At 41.4% G+C, this 23,788-nt stretch overlaps 1 protein-coding gene across 1 annotated transcript in view; it reads left to right on the top strand.

Annotated features, from left to right (window-relative positions):
* Positions 1-13,355: 13,355 nt before the first annotated feature.
* The window catches only part of gabbr2 (gamma-aminobutyric acid (GABA) B receptor, 2), a 176,255-nt gene continuing 165,822 nt past the window's right edge, over positions 13,356-23,788 (top strand). The window contains exon 1 of the mRNA XM_023412306.2: positions 13,356-14,390. Coding sequence (XP_023268074.1) covers positions 14,076-14,390 — 315 coding nt within the window. The 5' untranslated portion in view covers positions 13,356-14,075. The remainder of the gene's footprint in view (positions 14,391-23,788) is intronic.

The raw sequence follows: 23,788 nt of genomic DNA, 5'->3' as shown, positions 1-23,788 counted from the left end.
GATGTGCTTGGTCAGATAGACAACCAACTGCCCTGGCAATGGAAATGTAACTTAGATTGATGCAGCATACACATGGTATTAATCATCGAAGGCATTAAGCTGATGCCTTAGTCAGAGTTTATAAATCAGATTCATCAGAGGATGTCTGCCAATGTGGTTACCATCCTGATTTCTTTTTTTTTTTACCAGTAGTTTTACTTTCTCAATTAAGTATGTCTGTAAAATGAAGCTACAGTCAGCAGCCAGTTAACAGCATCTACTTCTCAGCAAGAAAGCAAATAAGTGCGTTTACCAAAATGTCAAACTATACCTTTAGGAGTGAACCCTTAAACTCACAGTTTAGTGTAGGTCACCATCAGAGTACAGGATGTTGTATCTAAGAGATAACAGTAACAAAAGCAGTTTTAAGAATTGACTAAGGTACACTGATAGAAAGGTTAGGTTTATATTTCCCTACAACAAACAGCGGAGTATTCCTCTGTCACACGCCTCTTGGTTGGTTGGCCAGCAGCCCATGGTGGGTACAGAGTTCTGGTGAATGCCATAGCAGAGGGGTGGAAGGGTGGGGGGGGCACTGAGCCAAGTCACTGACCTTTCCAGCGCGCCGATCGATAAGGCTCAACATCGCAGGGCTCCGGAAATCTCTCAGCAGAGAGACAAGAAGTAGTAGACTCACACTGTCAGATGATGCGCTAATTGCTTGTGGTTGCTAACCTCCCCTTCCCCTGCTGGATGAATCGCAGTGGTGGGATTGAGGCTTCCTGCCCCTGGGCTCCTCTGTGGAGTGTGGGTCCTCAAATCACTTGGGGCCATGGGGCTAGTTGCTGTGTATCTGCTATAAGTCACATAAGGTGGCATACATATATATATATATATACAGTATATACATACACAAAGTGTCATTGTACATGGGAAAATACTATAATATACTTACTATAATACTGGGTTACAAAAGCCTCATGTAAATTCTGTATCTGCAGACATCTGTTCTTCATCTACAGACATCTGTTTTACAGGCTTGATGAAAAGTGTTGCATAATGATATGTTATGAAACACAAGTTGTACTTACCATTGTTTTGGATGCCCTTGCACTTCTATACTGATGTGATAAATGAAAAGAAACTCAAAACATAACCCTCCCTGGATATGAACATCTGCTACATGCACAGAAAAAAAATGCATACGACAGCCCTCTTTTCACCTTGGAAAGCTAAACTACAAGTGCTCACACTGCTCTGTATAAAGGCCCAGTTCTTCGAGTAATAGTACACCAAAGTGACAGGTGAGCAATGCTCAGCGGGTAGTGGTATGGAAATGGGGCATGTAGGACTGCGCTCATTGAGCCTGCTTGCTGATAATGAGCCTGCAGACATGTGGAGGAGTGGCAGCGAGCAGGGCCAACTCCTCTTACTGCCTAACTCTGCTTTCATCGCCCTGCTTTCATCAAGCTCAAGTGCCACAGCTATTAGACCTTTGTGCAATGTTGAAGGGGGGAAGCTGAGTGTGCCAGCACGGTTGGCTAGGTTACTTCCAAACTGCTTCCCACAGCAGCTCTTTGATTAACTACTCAAAATTATGATTAGCCTTAAGCATTTTGATTTTCTTTTAAAACATACTGCATGAACATATTGAGATTTTATTTTTTTGTGTAACTTTGCTGAAACAATCCAGTTTACAGACACAGGTTTGATTTATTTCAGTAATGTTCAGAAAATGTTTCTCCTTTCAACCACCACACGTGTAGCCTAAAGTCTAGTTTTTGTCAGTGTTATAATGGTAAAAGCTTTCTCATCTTTTGGAACAGATGTATTGTACAAGCAAGTGGAATTCGCTCACGAGTCACCGACTTAGAAAGACACATGAACACACATTTCCTTTCATGTCCTCCACGGTTCCTTTCAGTGGAATGACTCGCTCATCACCTGTGCATGCTTTCACAATAAATTCACAACTCTTGCCCTCTACTGTCCCGTTTTTTTTTTTCTTTTCTCTCATTCTCTACTTTCATCATTGCTTCATCATGCCGTCTGATTTCTGAATCTGAATGGCATGGTTATTTTACACTGTCTCCTGCAAAGCTTCAGAGCGCCTCATCATATCCATCACTGGTGTCTGCAGATCTTCCACTAGATGCCAGAATACTACTTCTGATAGGTGTCAGTGTGGTGGCAGGTACAGTATGTCGTTTTCTTTCTCCACCGACACACTCTCGTGGAGCAAACACACAAAGGATGCGAGAGAAGACACAGAGACACAAAATCTATTGAGAGGAGGCAGCCAGAGGCACACAATGTAGCTCCTGCCAGAGAGGAGCCGGTGAGTGAGTGGCAGGTGGCCTGGCCCCAGGGATTCCTAATGAAGAGAGTCTGCCTGCCTGCTTATCGATCCAGCCGCATCAGCTGATCTGATGCTTGGCTGACTGGCAGACTAGAGGGGGGCCTTAATGGGCACCTGGGGCCACACACACACACACACACACACACACACATGCGTGCACACACACAAAACTGTCTGCTCAACACGTGTGTGTACACACATCGTGCACAACTGACTCATACCTTTATGTATATATACATATATATAATATATATGTATATATAGGTATGAGTCAGTTGTCTTTGATGTTGAACCTCTTTCCTGTCTTTTGTTAAACTGTTGTACCACAGCAGAAGAGACAACAGCTGCCCGCCTGTCAGACTGTAACACAGCATTTCTAAGCCACTGTCCAGCATAATCTATTCACTCTCTCTCTCTCACTCACACACACACACACACACACACACACACACACACACACCTTCCTCTGCCATCACAGATGCTCCTTCAAGCTCATTATTTCTGGGACTGTCAGCTTATGGCTTGTTGTGTTGGCTGGGTAATGCATCTTAAGCCCAGCTATCAAATATGAATGAAGCACTGACTTCCTCATCTATCTTTCATGGCTTTCATTTGTTAAGCTATTTGCCTGCAAAAATATTTTTGGATGTTCCCTTACTGTTGTGAATAATGTGCTCAGGCAGCAGCAGTCAGTCTATTATAAAACTGAACACACAGTTCTGGTTTGTGTGAATATTATTGTTCGAGGGGGTGGGATTGGTTGAAATATTTGTGTGAATGGGCTTTATAATCATAATTGATATTAGAATTTTTCATTTCATGGTTTGTGTGATATCATGATTGAGCCTGCATAATGTACAATACCATGCTGTGTCGAGGAATGTGAACGTATAATTTACCGTGTATTTATCTGTGTGTGTGCTTGTCCTTTTTAATTATGGTCAATTTTTGTGCATGTGTGTCTGTCGGTTTGCATTTTTATCCTTTTCCATGCATAAATGAGTGGGTACATGAACACATACATTTTACATGTATTCTATATTTAAACATGTTTGCATACAGTTATAGTGTCTACATTTTAAAGGAGGATATCACTGCACAGATATTATGTAATTCCAATGGCCTGAGAGAAACCTGTCAATATGTGCACACAGGAACACCTCTGCTCCAAAAATGAATAGTATACACTTCAAACCTGTGTCAGCAAGCCAGCCCTGAGCCTCTCCATGAAATGTGAAGTGGGAAAACTGTTCAAAGTGAATCTAGGAGCATCAAATGGAGATTCCTCACAGAGAAGAAAACTTTTTGTGTTTGTGAACAGCTAACTCTGCAAAAGAACAAAGCCTGGGCGAGTATAAAAACTCAAAATACTCTGTGGGTCCAAAAATCAGCATCCTATTCACTGTCTGAGAACAGTTCAGAGGTATGGCATCTTGATGATAGATAACCCAGATTTGAGCGTAACTCTCTTGAGGTCTGGCTTTAGGAGAAAGTTGTCCCTCGCCAGATCTCGGGGACTGTCCTGGATTTGAGAAAACACTCACAGACTCCTGAGGCAGAGCATTATTAATGCACAAGTGCTTGTGAACTTGACACTGCACTCCACAGTTCACATTGCTGAGCCATTAAGACGAAGCCGTCAGCATTCCACAAGCAATCACTGATCAATACATATGTTGGAGCTCAGAGAGGCTGGGCGTCTCCTGTGTCCATTAGTACAATCACCAGTGAAGAGAAATAGAAACTACATCCCCAAGTGCTCCGCATGCAACCCGTGGAGCCATCTTTATCATGGGGAGCCACACCAATCAGCTCACACATAGATAAATTATCCAATGGCTTTTAACCTCTTAGGAGCGTGTACCTCTTGGTCTTGGTGGACGGAAAGAGGTTGTGTATAATTAATGCTGGTGGGGTGAGTTGAGGTGGGAGGTCTTGCAAAGCTGCTGTCCACCCCCTCCATCTCTGAGCACATGCACTGTGGGCCGGCACATGCACATGCATCAACAGCTGTCATTAACTTGACCCAGAGAAATGCCTAGAGATTCTTTCTCTGCACCTCTTTTTTTGTGCAGCTTATTCTTCATCTCTCTATCTAATTTCCCCTCAATTTCTCCTTTGAACTATTTGCTCGCTTTGCCCTTTTCTCTATCTCCCTTTCACTCCCCTGAAAGTGTCTGTATTATCGCTTTGAGTGAAAGTTTGTACTAAGATTTTGTGTTTGGAGGAATGGCCATGCATGTGATGAGTGTGAGAGTCTGAGAACTTTGGCTGTGTGTGTGCATGTGCCTGTGTGCATGTTAGTCAGTGTAAGCCAGTACACTTGTGCTTGCTTTTCTGTGTATGTATCTGCTCTTACCCACTAATTAGAGTGACAGTTTTTATTAATAGTTTGGGGTTAATGTGTGATAGCGTGACTCCAGCTTTCCTACTAGCTCGTTTACCCTGCTCTCTTGCCACCCCAGGCCCTAATTATCGAGCTGACGATCTGACATCCGACCACTAAAACAGAGACGACACATTGACATATTGTCACTTCCGACTTTAGACTGGACCTCTAAACCTGAGGTTATGCTGTATTCCACAGACTCGTTCCATGTTGTTCATCTGCTGTTAATCATGTCTGAAAACTGCGTGGAGTCCAGATTATAAAACTAGACATATTTATAGATAGCAGAATTCCCCGTCTCAGATTATGCACATAAATTTGCATGTCAAGAGTGATTTATCAGTCTCAGAAAACAATATCATGACAGCAGACAGTGGTTGTCTTTCAGTATGTATTATTAATCCCACTAAAATTTTGGTATGTTCATATTTTTACCCATGTTGTTATTAGTAGGTGCAGTCAAGAATTCACCGAGTATGATTCAGATGCAGCAGTTTTTTCTCGTATATGAGGAATTTTGACATGCATAGATCAAAAGGATGCTGGTTTGCGGATCTATCTTCTGACTGTGTTCCTTGCCAGAGTGGAAATAATTTCCCCTTTCATATCAAGACACAAATCCTTGCATATGTCACACATGAATGTAGGATATACATTTTCTCACAAATGAGTATTATACCATTAGACTTTTTTTTTATATTTTAAGGAAAATATCTATTTTGTCTACCTAACTATATTTGCTCTACATGCACATTCTTACATCTACTCTGCTTTAATCTTATAATATTCATCCCACAGGCACGTGGAATTGCTGTTGAAACAATCACCCTTGCTACAAAGCAGTTATGCTGTAGATGACGTTGGAAACATTCATTGTAAGTGTGATTATGTAAGACATAGTTCTTGCTATTACTAGGACTTGACAGTAATCAAAATAGTGTCCTCCCACAGCACAGCCGCAACTGAAGCTCTTTTGAAGGCAGTGGCCTACTTTACACAGTCTCTTCTCATATTCTTGATTTAATTTCAGAATGGATAAAAAAGGCTTTGATAACCTCTTCTGACCAGGACAAATGCAGCATGCCCATTCAAGATTATCTTTCTAGGGTGCACAGCACAGGGCATCCTTTAAAACACAAACATGCTGTGTGTATTTTCTGTCCATTCTGACACAACCATGAGCCTGGAAATCCTGAGCTCACCCTGCTGTAGTAATGTTGGTGTAGTAGCTTTTATTTTCTATGATCATCCGTCTGTCAGCAAACTTGTGCCCCGCATGTTTTTGCAATGATGGCATGCATTAAAAATATAAGCTAGTTTATACAGTATATGTAAAAAAAAAAAAAAAAAAACACAATAAATTACATAAAATAATAGCAATATAGAGTTAAATATAGACCTTCAATTCATGTGAATTCCCGTCAACTGGGTTAGGTTAGGTTTTTGTACATGAGTTGTTCTGAGTTCTGGCATGCTGATAGATAAATGGCAGCAATTAGCTCTTTTGATATCTCCTGCAAGTAATGCTGCGTTCATGACACGTTGGAAAGTCAGAAATTACATGCTCGTAGTTGGAAACAATTATTTGAACACGGGAACAAGTCGGATTTTTTGCTCTGTAATGCAGTTCCCCGACTTACCCGACTTTACGCAAAACATTTGTAATCATGTCATCCTCTCTCGTGACTGGTAGGATCAATAATATTACGCCAGTGAGTAACTCCTCAACAAAGTTATCCTACATGCAAACCAGGCGCTCTACATGAGGAACGTCGCTTCTAGCGGCCATATTTGTTAAGGAGAACAAAAGCGTTGGGCTAAAACCAGGCCGCAACAAGGTAAACATCTTCTTTACTGTCTAGTCCACTTAGTGATTTGTGTTTCAGTTGGGTAGATGAGTGTTTGAAGAGTCAGCAAACGTTTTCTTAAAAGCCTATGCGACCAAATTTTGTGATATTATTCGTAGTATTTGTTTCATTGTAAAGGTGATTCTAATACTATTGAGCAGTGGCATATAAACATGAACATACTAGTTAATTTGAATCAAAGCTACGAAAGTGGTATAGCATGGGTATCAGCAGCACCTCACCATCTAAAAAAAAAAACCACCCAAAAAAGTTCGTGAAAACTCTTTTAATAACGACGTCTGACGTCTTTGCTTTGTTTTCAGTGTTGTTGTGTTTTGATGTTTGTCGCAGCTTCATTTAATATTCATATATGTATGTAAATAAGCGTCATCTTTAGTGTTTCTGAATGTTATTGATAAAAGGTGCTGGCCCTGTGGTCAGTTTGGTTCTTTACCTGAAAGTAAACTATGACCAAAACCCTCCCTAACATTAATTAGTTGCCTTACTCCAACATTATCCAAACTGTAGAACATTTTCATAGCAGGCATTTTGAGATATCATAGCAGGAAAAGCACAGGTGTATTTACTGCTCAGGCTTTGGCCTGTACGCCCATGTTTAAGCCACACAGGTGATTTTAATTATCTTGGCTGATTAGACCTCCTCTCACGACTGAGTGGGCTTGTACAGACAGGGCTTGATTGACATCCCTCCATAACCTGTTAGTTAAACAAACAAGGGCTGGAAGATATTTGGACATGTTGTAATAGGCAATGTACAGGTGTAAATTAAAAAAAGAAGATTGCTATAACCCATTTAGCTGCTTTAGTTTCCAGGTCCTGGAAGTATGCATGTTGGCTCACTGCCACACTGTCAAGGCTTACTGGAAATCTTGATTAGAACGAAGCCATTGTTAGTAACACCTGTGCTTTTCCTAGTATGACAAGTAAAAATGTCTGCTCTTAAAAAGGCCTCTCAATGCATGGGGTAGCTCCGTCCTGTAACCTAAGCCAGCCAGAATAACTGACAACAATTGTGTGGATGAAAGAAGACTGAGCCTGTAAGAAGGCTCTGGTCTGCTGTTTTAATGTTTTGTATGATTTATATTAATTTGGTCTTGTATTTGTAGACTGCCAGTGTATGATGAGATGATGGAAATATGAGGAATTCTGCAGCTGTCTTCTTGAACATTTCAAGGTACATTTCTTTTAGTGAATATATTATTTAAGTTACTAAAGAGTGTATGCCATCAACCATTCCAGCTGTGCCAGCTTTCAACTTACAACAAAAATGACTCGTCAGGCTAATATAGGAAAACATACTCTGATAATTAGGAGATCTAAATCACACCTTATTGTGCAATGTGATATTTGAATTTGCAGTAGGCCTGCCACAATTTAATGCAGTTCTTGAACTATCATCTCTAACATCTACAGTTTCAGTCCATCTCCAACGGTGTGTGATACTAGTATTTTAAGCACGGGGCCATATGATGTTCACGTGTGTGCTGTTTGTATTTTCTTTAATTTTGGTCAGTTGGCATTTAAAAGTTCATTGTTCATTTTTATTTTTATTGTGTATAAGATGACATGACAAAGTAATTTATTTGTCTACTCATACAAGAGGATATATTTACAGTGTTTTCTTATATTTTCTGCCACATTGATGACCAACAAACTTCTCACTAATTTTGTCCAGAGACTGTGTCACACGGCATATCTCACTAAATGAGTTGCACAAATTTCTTTAGATCACAACTGGAAAAAAAAATTCTAATTAGGAAGCTCCAATTCCAAGCATCCCAACAGAAGCCAATGTGAGTCATCCCTCTTCTTTATCCCAAGGGGAAATTTCCGAGTTGACAGTCCGCTGTGTTTTCATGTTTTCCAAGCTCATAAAACATGCATTCACCACTGCCATGCATGGAACACGCCCTGTTGAAGAATTGCTCCTCAACTTGTTGGTATGCATGGAATTCACAGGACTGTGACTCCAGATTTTGAAACCAATTATTCAAATAGCTGCCACTGTAACTGGCAGGGCAAGCGTGTCGAGAACAAGGGAGAGAAGCATCTCAGAGATTCATAATAAAATGTTCTCTGCTGTATAGTGCCGTAACTTGTCCGTGCCATTTCGAGATAGTCCGTGGTCCTTGGCTTGGTGTTTTGGGATCAGTCATGTGTGAGATGACTGTGAAGTAAGGTGTTGATCTGGGATAAATGAAAGTCTATTCTAGCTTTTACTTCAAGTGCATATGTCTGTGAGATAAGAAGATCGCAGTAAAGCATTTTATGTTCACGGATGTGGAATGTGATACAAAATCAAACTAAGCCTCTATAGATTTAACATAACTCAACATAGTGTTCCATCGCGGGTAAATTGTGAATTAGTGGCTGGATGGATAGATAAATGCACTAACCTTTCTTCCTGTCTGGCACTCACACTCTCCAGAAATATTAATCAAAACAGCTCAAGTGTAGCTATAAGAAAAAAAGGTTACAGAATTTACATGAAAGTGACATGAAGTTGATTAATTATCCATCAGGCCATTCAGTCATCTGCTCATTCGCCAAACAACTCACAAAAGATGTACATGGATATTCCCTCCGTGAGCACAACCATCTGAGCTATGAAATATGAGAGCATCATAAATACCATTTTTCATTCATCCTGTTCTGAATACCTGGCATTTAAAATTCATAGAGCATTTGTGGCGTATTGTCAGAGTTTTGGTGAGGGATGTCCTCAGACCACCCCATTAATCTCTATTAAACAGGAACATGTGAGCCATCTCTGTGTGTGTGTGTGTGGATTGGATCATGCGTTTGTGAGCCTTCTGAGCATTGAATGTCAGGTGTTTGGCAGTAGAATTGCTTAAACCTGGGTTATTCTTTTGTTTGTTTCTTATTGTTTTTGAGTGCCACAATTCAAAAGAATTTGACATGGACAAACACGTTCACAGCTGTGGTCTAAGTTGCTACATGAGCATGGTCACTGAATCTACAGCCATAATATAAAATTTCATCTCTGATTGCTCAAGTACCAACATCAGTATAATTATTTCACTGTGTGCCCTTCATACCACACAAGTATGTTCCAATTAGTGGTGATATATTGGCTTGACATCTCGTTTAGTGAGGACGGGCACATTGCAGAGCCATGATTGAAAGCTTAATGAATGATTCATAATCTGGAATGAAATGGACATTTTCACTTGGGTGTCTGCAACAATCATTAGCTGAACACGTAGCATTTCTACATTACAAAAACTGAAGTGTCCATCTGGAGTTGTTGATTGATTGTACCTGGAAATGTCTGTAGGTACAGTTTTAATACAAACCATACTATGTGCTAATTAAAACACACATTTTCAGAGCCATTTCAATTGTAGTTCCCTCACCTTGCAATTACAGAGTTTGATTTGTTGTTGGATTCAGTGTTCTACCTCATATTTCTGTCTGGGTGTTGGGGGAATGTTTAGAGCAGGGAGGGATGTTGTCTTGTGCGAAACAAACAGATGGGACGACAACTTGACCTACTTCTTCATCTGGACCACTCTGAATAGAAAAATGGGATGACTATGGAGAGGAGAGTGAAAATAGAGCTGTGTTATGAGTTTATTGTGTGGATGAATATAAAGTACATAGAACACAGCTATTTCTTTTGATTTTTAGTTTGGCATTGTGTTGACCACATTTACATGCTTTCTATATGTGCAATTTGCATATAAAATAAGCCGTGTTTTAGGAGGTCAGGAGGGTCAGCTCTGCCATATCAACCGTGACAGCTCTATACTTTAAAACCCTAATGAGAATTGATACAATGGTTGTGTTATAGCAGGGGCTGAAATCATAGTGTGATTAGGAGTATTTGCTTTGCAATATTTACTTTATAATGCCTATTTCCTGATAGCAAAGTGATTCACCTTGAAAAATGAAACACTTGCTGATGGTATTTGAAATAGTACTGTATATTCTGACATCATCCTTTGTAGGATGATTTGAAATGAAGACTTGTATCCTTTCACCTGTCTTGCAATTTGGACTTCAACATTTTAGGACCATGTGCCATATTCATCCTCACCTTGAATTGGAAGAAACACACTTCACTCCTATTTATGCTTCTATCCAGGCGCTTTTTAAAGAATCCCCCTTGACGCTGATTGTAATTGTGCATGTGATATAATTGTGTGGGTCAAACTGTTTGTGCCTCTGTTTTAAAATACAGTTGCAGCTGATGACTTGAAAGGCTTTCATATTTTTCCCACATGTGGAGAACAGTTACCCCCTCACAGCATATTCTGTTCTCTTCCCACGCCTCTTTAACAATACCATGAATTGTGTTGCAAACTATTGCAATAATTGCCTGTTTTTTTTTTGGACCACTGTGCCACAGGAGACAGTAATCCTCGTGCACAGAGACATGAATAAAAATATGTATAAGCTCCCCTGGATAAGTACAGGTAATGGGCCAATGGACAGTATACAGCATAAATGAGTACTACAAATACAGCTGTCTCTCTTTACAGGGGTTCCCTATGATGCAATGTTCCAGCAATGCTGGTGTATCAATTACCATTGAAACATGTCAATACTAAACAGGAAAATATTTTCAAAATGATAAAAGGCCATGTTGCAAAAATGAGATCACCCTCTTGAAAGTTATAAAATAATACTTAATAAGATGTTTTCTGGTGCTAGTTAAGGGCAATTGATGAGCAGATGAGTCTGTTGAATTACTCACAGACTTAATGTTGACGGCAATGGCACCACATGGGAGAGAATTGTGTGGAGACCTGAGGAAGAAAATGATTTCATTGCACAAAAGAGGACAAGGGAACAAGTGGATTAGAAAATTGCTGTTATTAAATCAGAACACAGCAGAAAAAATGATACAGAAATTAAGTTGTGACAAGCTCCCTGGGACATTCAGGTTGTTGCCATAAGTATTCACCACATGATGAGGTGAAAGATTTTTGCTGAGAAAAGTGCAGGAGTATTGCAAAGCAAGTGCCTGAGTTGGCTAAAGCTCCAGAAAGCTCAACTGGAGTAACTGACTGTTTCGTCTCACAGTAAGACACAACGTGTAGAGATGTGTAGAGGTGGAATTCATGGTCATTGTCCATGCAGGAAGCCAAAGCACAAGAAAGAGTTTAATCTTTGCCCAAGGCCCATATTGACAAAGGTGAAGACTTTTGAGAATATATACTCTGGTCTGATGAGACCAAAATATTTTCTTTGGCTCTGATAGCATCCAAAATGTGTCACAATGCAAGGGGGAGGAGTACAGTGAGAAGTGCATGGTTCCCATAGTGAAGCATGGGGATGTATGAATGCTGAAGATGTGGGGGAATTGCGCTTCATTGATGGCATCATGAATTTGTAGATGCTACCCTCTCTCCACACGCTAGGTTGTCAGGCACTTTTTCAACGTCATAATGACGTTAAACTTTCTTCCGAGGCAATGAAGGTGCTGCAGTGTGGCCAAGTATGTTACCCACCCTCAACCCTACTGAGCACCTGTGGGATATTTGCAGCATTTCCCATCTAACATCAAGGCATTCAAGAAGGTCATGCTCAGGCCTGGAACAGGATAAATGTGACTATATGTAGTGAACTTTTACACTAAATGCCAAGAAGCGTCGAAATGTTTAATCAAGGATCTACTCATTTTTGCTACCATAAGCAAAGTTACCCAATTCATTTATTTTAGTTATTTGTGACATCTTTCTCTGTCACATGTATAATAAAGTAATTTATGCTGTTTATTGTACATATGTCAACAGGAGGACAGGTTCAGCTCTTCTGTTACAGAGTTCAGCACCATGGACAGCGCAGAGGTTTCCCAGTGTGGGGAGCTCGCTGTCCATGGTGCTGAAATTCTGCTGAATTTGTGGCTGAGAATCCACAAGTATTTTATGATTATTTTACAGTGCAAAGACTTAAACCAATATTAATAATGATGAATAATGAACTCTATACATCCATTGGAACAGGGTAAGATGTATACAAATTTCATCTCATCCAATTACAATGGATGGGATAGAGTTCACTTCTGTGAGAATGAAGGTTTCCTGGGAAAAGTAAACAAGGACACCTGGTGATGTCTGAACCTAACTTAAGTCCATATTTTGGCACATTTTGTTTAACTGCTTGCTAGATGGCACTGTTTATGAGACATACCACTACATCAAAGTACATACAAAGAGTCCCAGTCCTTTTAAGTAGGTCTATTTTCATTTCAATAGATTCTACATAGTTATTATTGGTCCTAGTGGGGATTCTATTTTCATCGTCTGGTTTAGACGTGCACAGCCAGTCATTTCTTATGATGCTCAAGGACACTTCGGCAGGTGCTGCAGGTACAGCTACACAGTGGATCAAAGCCCAGCTACCTGTGGGAACAATCTCCCATCCCCGAGGATCAGCATTTATAATGAGTCACGAAAAATATAGCTGGAAGAGGTGTTTTTCTTCTTGATGTGACTGTTATGTGGCGTGCAACATAACAGAGCTATACACATGTATACAGCCTCAATATATTTTAACTAGCCTGCTCCATGCATGTCTGAAACGTCGTCTGCCTCCTTTAACATAAAAGCCCAGTAAATCACCCATGGCTGTCAAGCCACTGATGAGTCTGCCCTGCACAAAGCCTATGCAGCCTTTCCACCAGGCTGTTGTATCCCTCCCTCCCTCCCTCCCTCCCTCAGTTCCTCTCCTCCTCCACATTCAGTGCTCCCTCTTGCGCGCACGGTGAGCAGCAGCAGCAGCAGCAGCAGCAGCAGTAACGGCTTCAGCGCTTCTCTGACGCACCATCGGAGATGAGCATCCCAGTCCCACAGGCTGTCAGGGAAGACTCTCTCGACATCTCCCCTTAGGAAATCTGCGGTCAAGCTTTCAGCATCAACTCTGCGTGTTTTTAGTCTGTTTTCCGTGTTCCTTAGGTTGTCTTGTTATTTGTCAGATTCGGCGCTGCGTTTGGCGGGGATGCCCGCAGTTGACATCTCTTGACTGGGAATTTACTTCGGAGGTGATTTTGTATCCGCACCAACTGTCAGCTAGTGATTGATTTCTCTCTACACTTAGGGGGGGTTATCTCTGTGTTTTCGGAGCATCAATCGGGACATTCTTGTGCTTCTAAAATAAGTGATTCAAATTAAAGGTGAAAAGCGGGGTTGAATCAGAGGGCTGTTTGACAGGAGATCGTTTGGATGACGGACACCGAGAGGCAATAGCTCTCGCTCTGCAACGCAAATCTCTGCGCCCTTGGAATATTCTTACAGTGGCACTGTTAGAGTAGAAATATTTTCTCAGTTTGCAGTCATAATCCATAGGACGAGTTTGCCCACTGCAGGGGCTGTTGCGGCTTTCTTGTCTGCTCTGTTCTGAAATACGATTTGCTTGACGGGCGGGCGTCTGAGCATCCCGGACGAGCCCGAATTTGCGATGCCCAAACAGTGAGACTACGGTGGGATCTCATTCGGTCACCCTGCGCGGTAGCATGGCTCCAGCCCGGAGGGACTGCAGCGGCTGGGAGATGTTCCTCCCGACGGGATGCCTGCTCCTCTCTGTTTTGCTATTTCACCCTGGACTGGCCAAGGTGTGCAACGACCGCACCAAACACGGACAGGACAACAGCTGGTTCACCAGGGACGGGGAAAACTTGCCCATCATGGTTCTTATGCCCATGAACGAGTCGGCCCTGATGAGCAGCATCAGCCAGGGGATCGAGCCGGCGGTCCAACTGGCCATCCAGCACATACGGGAGTCCAGGAAGTACTCGTTCTCACTCATCACCAAAATCTACGACACAGAGGTAAACATGCAGACTAAATCTTTTCACTGAGCAGCTGCTGGTTGGGGTGGCGTGTTTAAAACAGTTGTATATAGCTAGTGTAAGTGCGCCTGTGTGTGCTTGTGTATATGTGCACGTGTGTATGCGCGCGCGCCACTGCCCCGCAGCGCTCCACACAGTGTGCGTCCAAGGGGAAACGCTGGGATCTGTTATGTTTGGTATCTGCGCAGCCTCGTTGTTGATGAGCTTGTTTTCATTGCGCTAAAGTCAACTGCTGTCTCTTTTCCCTCAAATGACAACGCGGTGCTATAGTGCCTATTTCCCATCTTCGTCTGTCTCGCTGCTGTCGCTGCTCATTGACAGTGAATTTAAATGTATCCTGGCACCAGAAGGCTCTGCATCACCCGGACACCCCAGAGCCACACTCTCATGCTCTCCCTATATAGGACGTTTAATGGTTACCGCAATCTCAGGATGAAACAGGACGACCAATATATCTGATAAAACAAATGTCATCCATCGCCTTCACACAATTGTATTTTAATTGAAACGCTGCATTCGGCCTTTTTGTAATCATCACTTTATAAGATGTATGTACGACTTGAACTGGCTTTATGTTGCAAAGATTTTCAGTCACGAATCCAGTGTATCTTTAAACGGTTAAAGAGCTGGTTCTCATCGTGCCTGAAGATGGCGGTAATTGGATGTGCGATTTCTTCTGACTCCTTGCACCCTTGAATCTCACAGTATTCTAGCTCCAAATTAAGATCAATTTATTTGATAACAATAGCAACAATAATATACCACTCCAGCTGAAGTCCTCTTGAAGTCATAGCCAAATCTCTGCAAGCTTTGACATGCAGGCCTATTCTCCATAATTTTGTTTACACTTGAATTATCTGACTGAACAAGTCAACAGTGCTTACAGTGGCCTTCAAGGCTTTAGCGATTTACATGCTTTTGAGGACAGGATGTAGTTGAGGAGCTTAAAGCTGCTGCATTATACAGACGTGTATGAATGTTGAAAATGTGACATCTGTTTAACAATCCAGCTACAAGAAAAATCTGTTGAATAAGAGAACATTGATTTGATACTTAGATAAATCATTACTGTATTTATAATATTTTATAATCTTTGGTTGATCCAGGTTCGTCGTATTAAAACATCGGATGGTAACTCCTCCCCCTCCTGTCTTAAATTACACTAATTCCTTTGGTTTTTTCCTGTGTAGCACTGTGTAGCACCTTTATACTCTTATGTTCACAGGTGTGTGTGTGTGAAAGAGCACACAAATCTCTGTTGACAGAGGTAAGCTCTCACAGGCGGCATGCGCTCAGACCATGGGATTAATATGCTCTTATGAGAGTTATGATTTTTCTCCTTCTATTCCTCTGGAGAGAAAGATGAGCTGGAAGCAAGAGTTCAGTGGGCCAACCTGACATCCACTCACTGGGAATGTCTGATAGTGATGCCAGCTTTCTAATACTAACAATCAATGGGAAGAGTAAAGAACAGTGTTATTTGATGACTTTGTGGTCAAAGGCTAAACTCTATTACACTGTGGCATTGCCAATCCCGTGGTATTTGACATTTGTTTTGTATACAGGCCAGCTGAAAGTCCAAGCTCTGATCATGCTTTTTGAAATGTCAGAATGAAAATATTCTAATGTCTGCTCTAGAACTGTGTTTTTCCATCAATAACATATTTTTGCTCAGTGCACAGATACATACAGAAATATATAGTCAACATGCTTCCTTTTTCATTATATTACTAGTGGAAGACCTGATAGACATGTATTGGTTACTTCTAGATGAATATTGTTAATGTGGAACGTTGGCCAAACGTATCCTGTTAGCTCTGATTTTAATAACGCTCAGAAAAAAAGCACCGTGCCAACAACTTCATAGTATATTTACAAGCTACAGGAAATCATCTGGCACAGGCTGGCATGGTTAAAGTCAACAAGTGACCACAGAGAGCACTGTGAAGTGCAAATGGTAGTATATTACTGCAACAGAATATTGTTATTATATATTTACAGAGAATAATAAAGAAACAGTCAGAAACTTTAGTGAGAGAAACATGATTCCAATAACATCTTAAGATATGAGAAACTATTATTGTTTGTTTATTTCAGATGAAGTGGTCTGAAGTGTTTGCAGTGTCTCAGTACTCATGAGCATTAAAGGTAGAGACATTTGCCCAGGGTTATTGCTGTAGTGTGGACTATATTGGAGCCTCTGACATGTTTATGGGAGCAATAATATGAAGTTAGTGATGGCTCTGCCATTAACAATTTACCATACATGTTTTCATTATACAGTCATTGCCATATAATCTCTTACTTACACATGAATAAAAGTCCTGAACACACACACACACACAGACACACACACACACACACACACACACACACACACACACACACACACACACACACAAACGCACACATGCACACAGCCTCCCCACATTCCACATGCTTATGTCAGAAAACAATACATGCATCAGTGCGTTCGTTGCAGCTAGCAGCAGGCCAAGTGTGTGCCTGTGTGGTGTTAGTACACATGTATGTGTGTGTATGTGTGGGCACTGGGATTTGGCCTGGCAGATGTAAGTAATCAGTCCCTGAGCAGAGGCTCTTTATCCCTTTATCCCCTGTCGGTGGAGCCATGGGTAGACTGAGTAGGCCCAGTCCATCCCCTGGTGGTGTGGAGCTCGGTGGTGGTGCTGATGATTGGGATGGTGAGGCACTGAGGGGCTGTCCCACAGTAAAAGAACTGAGAGCTGAAGCTGTGCTGCTAGAATGAGACAGTTGGAGGTTAGAGGATAGAACAAGCAGTCATTGGAAGTAGAGCAGATGTCCTGATGTGGAATGCTTGGAGATGATGATCTAATGTGGGCTGGTGTGAAACTGGTCTGAGCAGCCTGAGGAAGATATTTCACCTATGTAGACATTGTAGCAGGCTGAAGCAATTGCAGAATACATTTTTTGCTTTAAAACCAGGGCATTGCAGGTAGAAAAGAAGCAGGATGGATTATATCAACTGGGAGGCTTAGTGCTGGAGCCAGAGTTGGTCCTCCAATGCAGCTCTGGATGTGTGAGTGTGGGTTTTAGTGTAACCGAGGACTGATACTGTAACTCTGCAGGCTTAGAGGATCAAAGCTTTGGAGAGGACGGGAAGCACTGGAAGAGGATGGAAGGGAGACTTTGGGCAGTGAGAGCGTTCCACGCTAAGCTACGCTAGTTCATGGGTTTATAGGATGTGTGACAGGCTCTTGAGATGGGCCACTCAGGGAAAGATCACTTTTCAGCAGAAAAGTGAACAGTGGTACGCAAAGTTTTTGAAATCAGTGTCATCTTGTGTTCAGCTCTGGCCAGTCATGTCAGCCAATAGATACGAATTTAAACTTCACAAATCAAAAGGCAAAGTTTGTTGTTATACACGCTAGGGTAGCACTATTCATACATAAAGACATGTTAGTCCTACATGCAGTCAGTATAGTACAGTAGTTATTGTTATTGCTGGGGCGAAGGCACAAGGCATGTTTTAGGATATTGAGAAACATTTGTGAAACAGGCCTGCTGTGTCACAGATTGAGGGAAGTGGGGAGAGAAGAGGACAAAGAAAGTCTGGATCCTTTCATTAGGCCTCCTAGAGGAATAAGAGACTCATATAGTTTCACCCAATAGGGCTGTCACTTTAAGAAAAACAAATGAGAACTAAAATGTAATTCTTCCAGATTATTTTAAAAGCAAACCCACGAAGCCCTAATTAGGAGAGAATTGACATGGTTGCATTGATTTGCAGTGCGTCCACAGCTTACTTCAGATTGGGGAATTGTTTCTACAGGCCATTATGTTTTGAAAACACAGCAAACAGCCCCAGCTTTATCCACAATTTTTCCACCTATCTAGTATAGTATAGTACATCTCAGATGGTTTGGTGCCATCATCCATTCAGTATGGCTCACTACCTCCATTTTGTGTTAATAAACTCAGTGACAGTGCAGTTTACAGACACGTCGGAGTACAAGGAGCAACCTATTACTCTTAAATGCTGTGAATTTTACAATTCAGTAAGATCGTTAGGGATTGAATATTTAATTTGTGCCCATGTTTGAACAGTTGTTTGAACTTTGAATAAAAACTGATAGCTCACTCATGGATCTACAGTGACCCAACACCTTCTGTTGTTTGCTGTGGAATGGGGAAATTATGTGATGCCATAAATAAAGCATAGAAAAGGATATGATAATGTTGTGGCTGACGCACTTCCTCAAGGGTGATTGTTTTCAAAGTGCTAAGATGAATGAACATGGTCTGTTTGTTTTTTATGGGTGGGGGTGTTATTTTCCCCCACAGGTGAATGTGTAACTTATAGAAATGTGTCAATGTGTGTTGTGTTGGGCCTCAGCTCTAGTTCCTCCTCCCTTGTGTTGTTGGCCAGTGAATCTGGGAACCTGCATGCAATCCCATCCTTCTGGGGGTCAAGTGGTATATAAAGCTAGAGGAGCTGGCTTCTAGGCTTTTTGGCCCCTTTTGCTTACAATCAGGGAATTTATGTATGGTGAGCTTTTGGATCAAGATGTAGTCTGTAGCTCTCCTTTAGATTGCTAAAGTCTAAAGTAATAATTTTGCTGTTTAGTTTCAGTTAATCAATTAATTATTTTCAGCTACTGTTTCTCTTGTTGTTTTGTGTTGCCATTTTTGGTGCATTCCTTTTTTCCTGTTTTACTTTTGTGTGTTGATAGGGATAGGATTTTATGTTACACGATTGGAGGTGGATGGTGTCATCTGAGGAAACAATCAATTTGATATAAACTCTTTAAAAGTCCACTTCTGTGATCATTTTGAAAAAAGCAGTCCCCATTTATTGGAGGAAATCTTAAATTCAATTAACATACTTTAAGTCAACGTGCTCCTCTGCTATCATGTTTCCTGTATTCTAGCAGAGTGAACACATGTATTTTAAAGGCAAATCAATACAACCACAAAGACACAGAGTCTACAGTTTGCGATCTGGACATTGCCCATGTACAGTGCACTAGATACAGTATGGGTATTTATGGCATATGACTGTCCATCCATGCAATACTATGGGCCTCCTGAGACTATGTTAGCAATGATGTATGTTCGGAGGTACTGCACACAGATACGTACAGTATAAACAGCCTCCTCTTTTCTCCTCAGAGGACTATGTCACATTTGTGCACATGTCGGCAAGCCTGCAACCACTGTACAGTACACTTGTTCACAGGAGGAGGAGCACCCCCCTGAGCGCATGTAAGGCATTCTGTCATTTTGTCAGAAGAAATTAGGTTTTCTGTGAAAAGGCATTACCATAATGGAGGTCGGGGTGCTACTAAGCATAGGTCTTAAGTCAGGACGAGCTGGTTCAGGGCTGTTGGCTGGTTGGCTTTTTTTTTTTTTAGGGTTGAGGAGAATTTGTTTTATCATTGTATCATGTGTTTAAAGTGAAAGTCCTTTCTACATTTATTCAAACTGAATATCCCAGTGTACCCTTTACTGATCTTAGTGATTCACACAATGTACCTCACTTCTGAGCTTTTGTGTAAAACCATGTGACATGGGCCAAATGAAGAAGCACCTTTGAACATCTTGGATGTCAGGGTTTCATATTGTACGCCACATATTATCTAAATATCTGACATCTATTCAGCGCCGTAGCAGTGGCCCAGGGGGGGGTCAACAAAGATTACCTGTCATTGTTCCTTGGAGAGGGTGAATATTCAGGGATAGTGGGGAAAAGCAGCCTGTGACAGCCTGGGTGCTCTCCAGGCATAGAGAAAGTGCTGAGTGTGGCTGTATCCACTGACCCGACACAGATAGTGGGGATCAATGTGCAGCAGCCCTTCTCATAGAACGAACAGCATCTCAGGGGAGAATCAGAGAGTGAGGCGAGAGAGAAAGAGATGTATAGGGTTATGAGATGGAGATCCCGAAATAGGATTATATCATCTTTTGTGCAGGAAGAGGAAATGGCCAGCCTCTTAATTCTTATTGGATCATAATGTAATACCATTTGCGTTGTTTCTCTGAGGCTACATAGTTTAATGGCCATGTGAAAAAAAGCAATTACTGCATGCAATGAGGTATGAGCATTAGATCAGTTAAAGGCTACCAAGACATTGTGTTTTTATATCACTAATATCATTTTGCAGGTTCATGAGAGTATTGTGTTCATATCATTGTAATGTTTTTTTTTCGCTCTGATTCACTCAAAATCAGAGAAACACGGGTCACGGTGTAATAAAGTTACTAAATTTGAGCATTAATTGCTGACCTTTTTCTGAGTCAGGCTTCCAGTGGCCTGGAGGGCTCGAGCAAGATGACCAGAAACATGAACTTTCTTGATAAAAGAGGCTCTTATGTGCCCTGAAGCTGGCTTCACCACAGTTACTGGGACACACAGGCACACATGTAATATAGCCCATAAATGAACAACAGTATGCTCATAAACATTGTACTTTTCATTTTCATGCAAACACAGACCTGTCTCCTCCACACACACACACACACACACACACACTGAGTATACACACACACACACACACACACACACACACACTGAGCACACACAGAGCACACACTGAGCACACTGAGAACACTGAGCACATACACTCCCACATATGGTCATGGCCGTTTTCAGTTGGCATCCCTGCAGCACTGCCTGAGGTCGGGACAGTGTGGTCAGTTGAGCAGTTAAATGCAAAGTGTTGTTCAGTTCCAATAAAAATGGAGTCACATTATGGTCAGATTGCTTTGTAGCACATCAGTACCTCCTGCTTCACCCTCACTATGGGGAGTAGTGAAAAACTCAACCTCAATAAGAACAGTTTTCATCAATCTTTTGAAACCAGTCAAACATGACAGGAATTGCTTTGTACTATGCACTTTTTAAAAAAAAATTTCCTTACACTTTATTTCCATCTTGTGCCCTACGTCTAATGTAGAAACTTTATTTCTTTTGTTTTTTTTTCTAAAAAAGAAGAGACACAGTAGATCTCGCAGGCTTTGTGCATCCTCAAAAGTTATGGATTCAAAACTTGTTCCCTGTTCCATCTCATCTCTCCTCACCAATGCTTTTTAATAACATAAGTCCCCACCTCTTGACTACCGTTTCTTGTTTATCCCAGATGTTTTCCTAAAGCTTAAGAGAAAATAAGTCAAGTTTGACTGCTCCCCTTCTCTGGTATATTACTCCACATTAAGCATAGAGCAACATCTTCTTGCTAATATGCTAGCAACACAATGCTTTATTTAATATAATATTGGTATTCCGAGCCTTAAGTTCAATAGGTGAGTTCAAGTGTGACAAAAACAAATTAGCCTTCTGGCTTTCTCAACAGAACACCTTGCATTTGCCTGGAGTAGATTACAGTGTCTTTGACTGAATCTCATTGTTTGTGCAAATATGTTGTTAATTCGAGAGAGCAAGGGAGAGCGTTTGGCATTATCTTTTGTCTGTGGAGTTGCCCTGCAGGGCCTGATGTGCTGACCAAGTCAAGGGCTAATCACATGAGAGAGGCAGCGGCTGAATTCAGTTTCAACAGCACCCTAAGCAAGTTCTGTTGGTTGCTTGCGAAGCAGTCAAAATGTGCTTTTGACTATGAGTGCTGCTGGAGGTTGGGAAAGGATGGAAAATAGTCTGCACAATGAATGTGTGGGTGGAGGCACTTATGTGAATGTGATTCTTCGAGATGGACGCAATCACCCCACACTGATAATGTTAAAAATCAGCTTCCTTCTAAAATACAACACAGCAGAATGTTGTGGTTAAGGGTGTCACTGCGATTACATATTTCTGCATTGGTATATCTGCCTTAGTGGGACTGACCGGAATCCAATTTAGCTCTTTGGTAGCCCATTGAACTAAATAATGTACAGTCAAATGCCATTGTCAGCCTAGACTCATTCATGGTGTGGTCAGGGGTCTGTATTGTGGTCAGCACCATCACTTAGGTGGTGTTAAATGAATGACATCCTAGTAGAAAACAGTATAGTATATATCAGGAAGGGCAGCCCTCCATACGAAAAGGTTATTATAATATTTCATATCATAGCATGCCATCATACTTCAATACATTCTAGCATAGTACCTCACCTGAAAAAATTAATACAGTATCCAAAACTCTGCATATGTTGCCCTGAATATATTGCATCTTAATTACAACCAGGCGACATGCTTGTATAGTAAAAGCTTTAATGAATTTAGTTTGTGATAATCAATTAGGTTTCAGATTAATTTGTCATTGTCAAATTTTAATCTTCCTTTTCTTTGTGCCAACGTATTGTGTTTTCCCAGCAGATGCTAAGATGAGACATCTGTTGGCACGTCCCCTTCTCATCTTTTTTCTTTTTTCTTTTCTCTGCTATTGTCGAGATGCACAACTCCAAAAGGTGGTGAACCAGGCATCTGGCTGCCATTAACATTAAACAAACAGTTACTCTCGGATTCACATGGCTGTACTGTGGTACTGAGGGACACCCACTGGGAAATCACCCAGGAGATAGAAACAGGATGGGAGGATGGATGAAGAGGTGGGGGAGCCAGAAAAATTGGGGCTTTAGGAGGACGAGAGAGGGGAGGTGGAGAGGGGAGACATAGAAGGGGAGACAGATAAACTGGAGGCAAAAACACTGAAAAGCAGCTTTAAAGTAGCGATAGACGAGAGCTGGGATGAGGATGAAAATCTCCCATTTTTTTCAGTGCTGCCGAAAATACTGACAAGATGGCTGCTGCCATGTTGAGTGCAACACTAAGTCAGTCTGTCAGGCTGCTTCTGCTGGTGCGTCTATAAAGCTGCCATTTATCCCCAGCCAAGCCATTTGCACAGACAATTATAACAGTGAATGTTTATCTGCTCCTATAGCATGTTTCGCTGTAAATGACTGAAAAGAATCACTGCCTCTTACTCCCAAATGTGGTTTGAGCATTAGGAGCCTTTCATAATGATATTTGTGATGTTGCAGTTTGTTTACTGAACTCCCTTTTCTGCAGACAAGATCCAGGAGAATATGTGTTTGTGTGCTTATGGTTACCAACCCCAAGAGAGGTGCCCTGCTGTTACACGTCTGGAGAATTTCCATCACTAAAAGGCTGCGCGTATGTGTACGAGCGAGAAAGACAGGCAAAGGAGAGAGAAAGGTTGTAGGTGTGAGATGGTTTTCAAATATCTTAACATTGCTTCCCTTCTTATGTTGTTTGACCTTTAACCCTTAAACACAGCAGACTCTGACCAAGGTGATAGTGTTCCAGATGACCTTTTTTAAAGGATGACTTGTTTTCTACTCGATATTGCCTTTGTCAGCCATTATTAAGCCTTAATCCTTAAAATTTTACACCCCCCCTTCAATCATCACTGTCTGCTCCTTTCACAACCCCCCCCCCCCCC

Source organism: Seriola lalandi, unplaced genomic scaffold (assembly GCF_002814215.2).
Source record: "Seriola lalandi dorsalis isolate HSWRI2012SDOR001 ecotype SW California unplaced genomic scaffold, Sedor1 jcf7180002054476, whole genome shotgun sequence".
NCBI classification, from domain to species: Eukaryota; Metazoa; Chordata; class Actinopteri; order Carangiformes; family Carangidae; genus Seriola; species Seriola lalandi.
The sequence above is the reverse complement of the archived record's forward strand: the minus strand, read 5'-3'. Positions and strand labels throughout refer to the sequence as shown.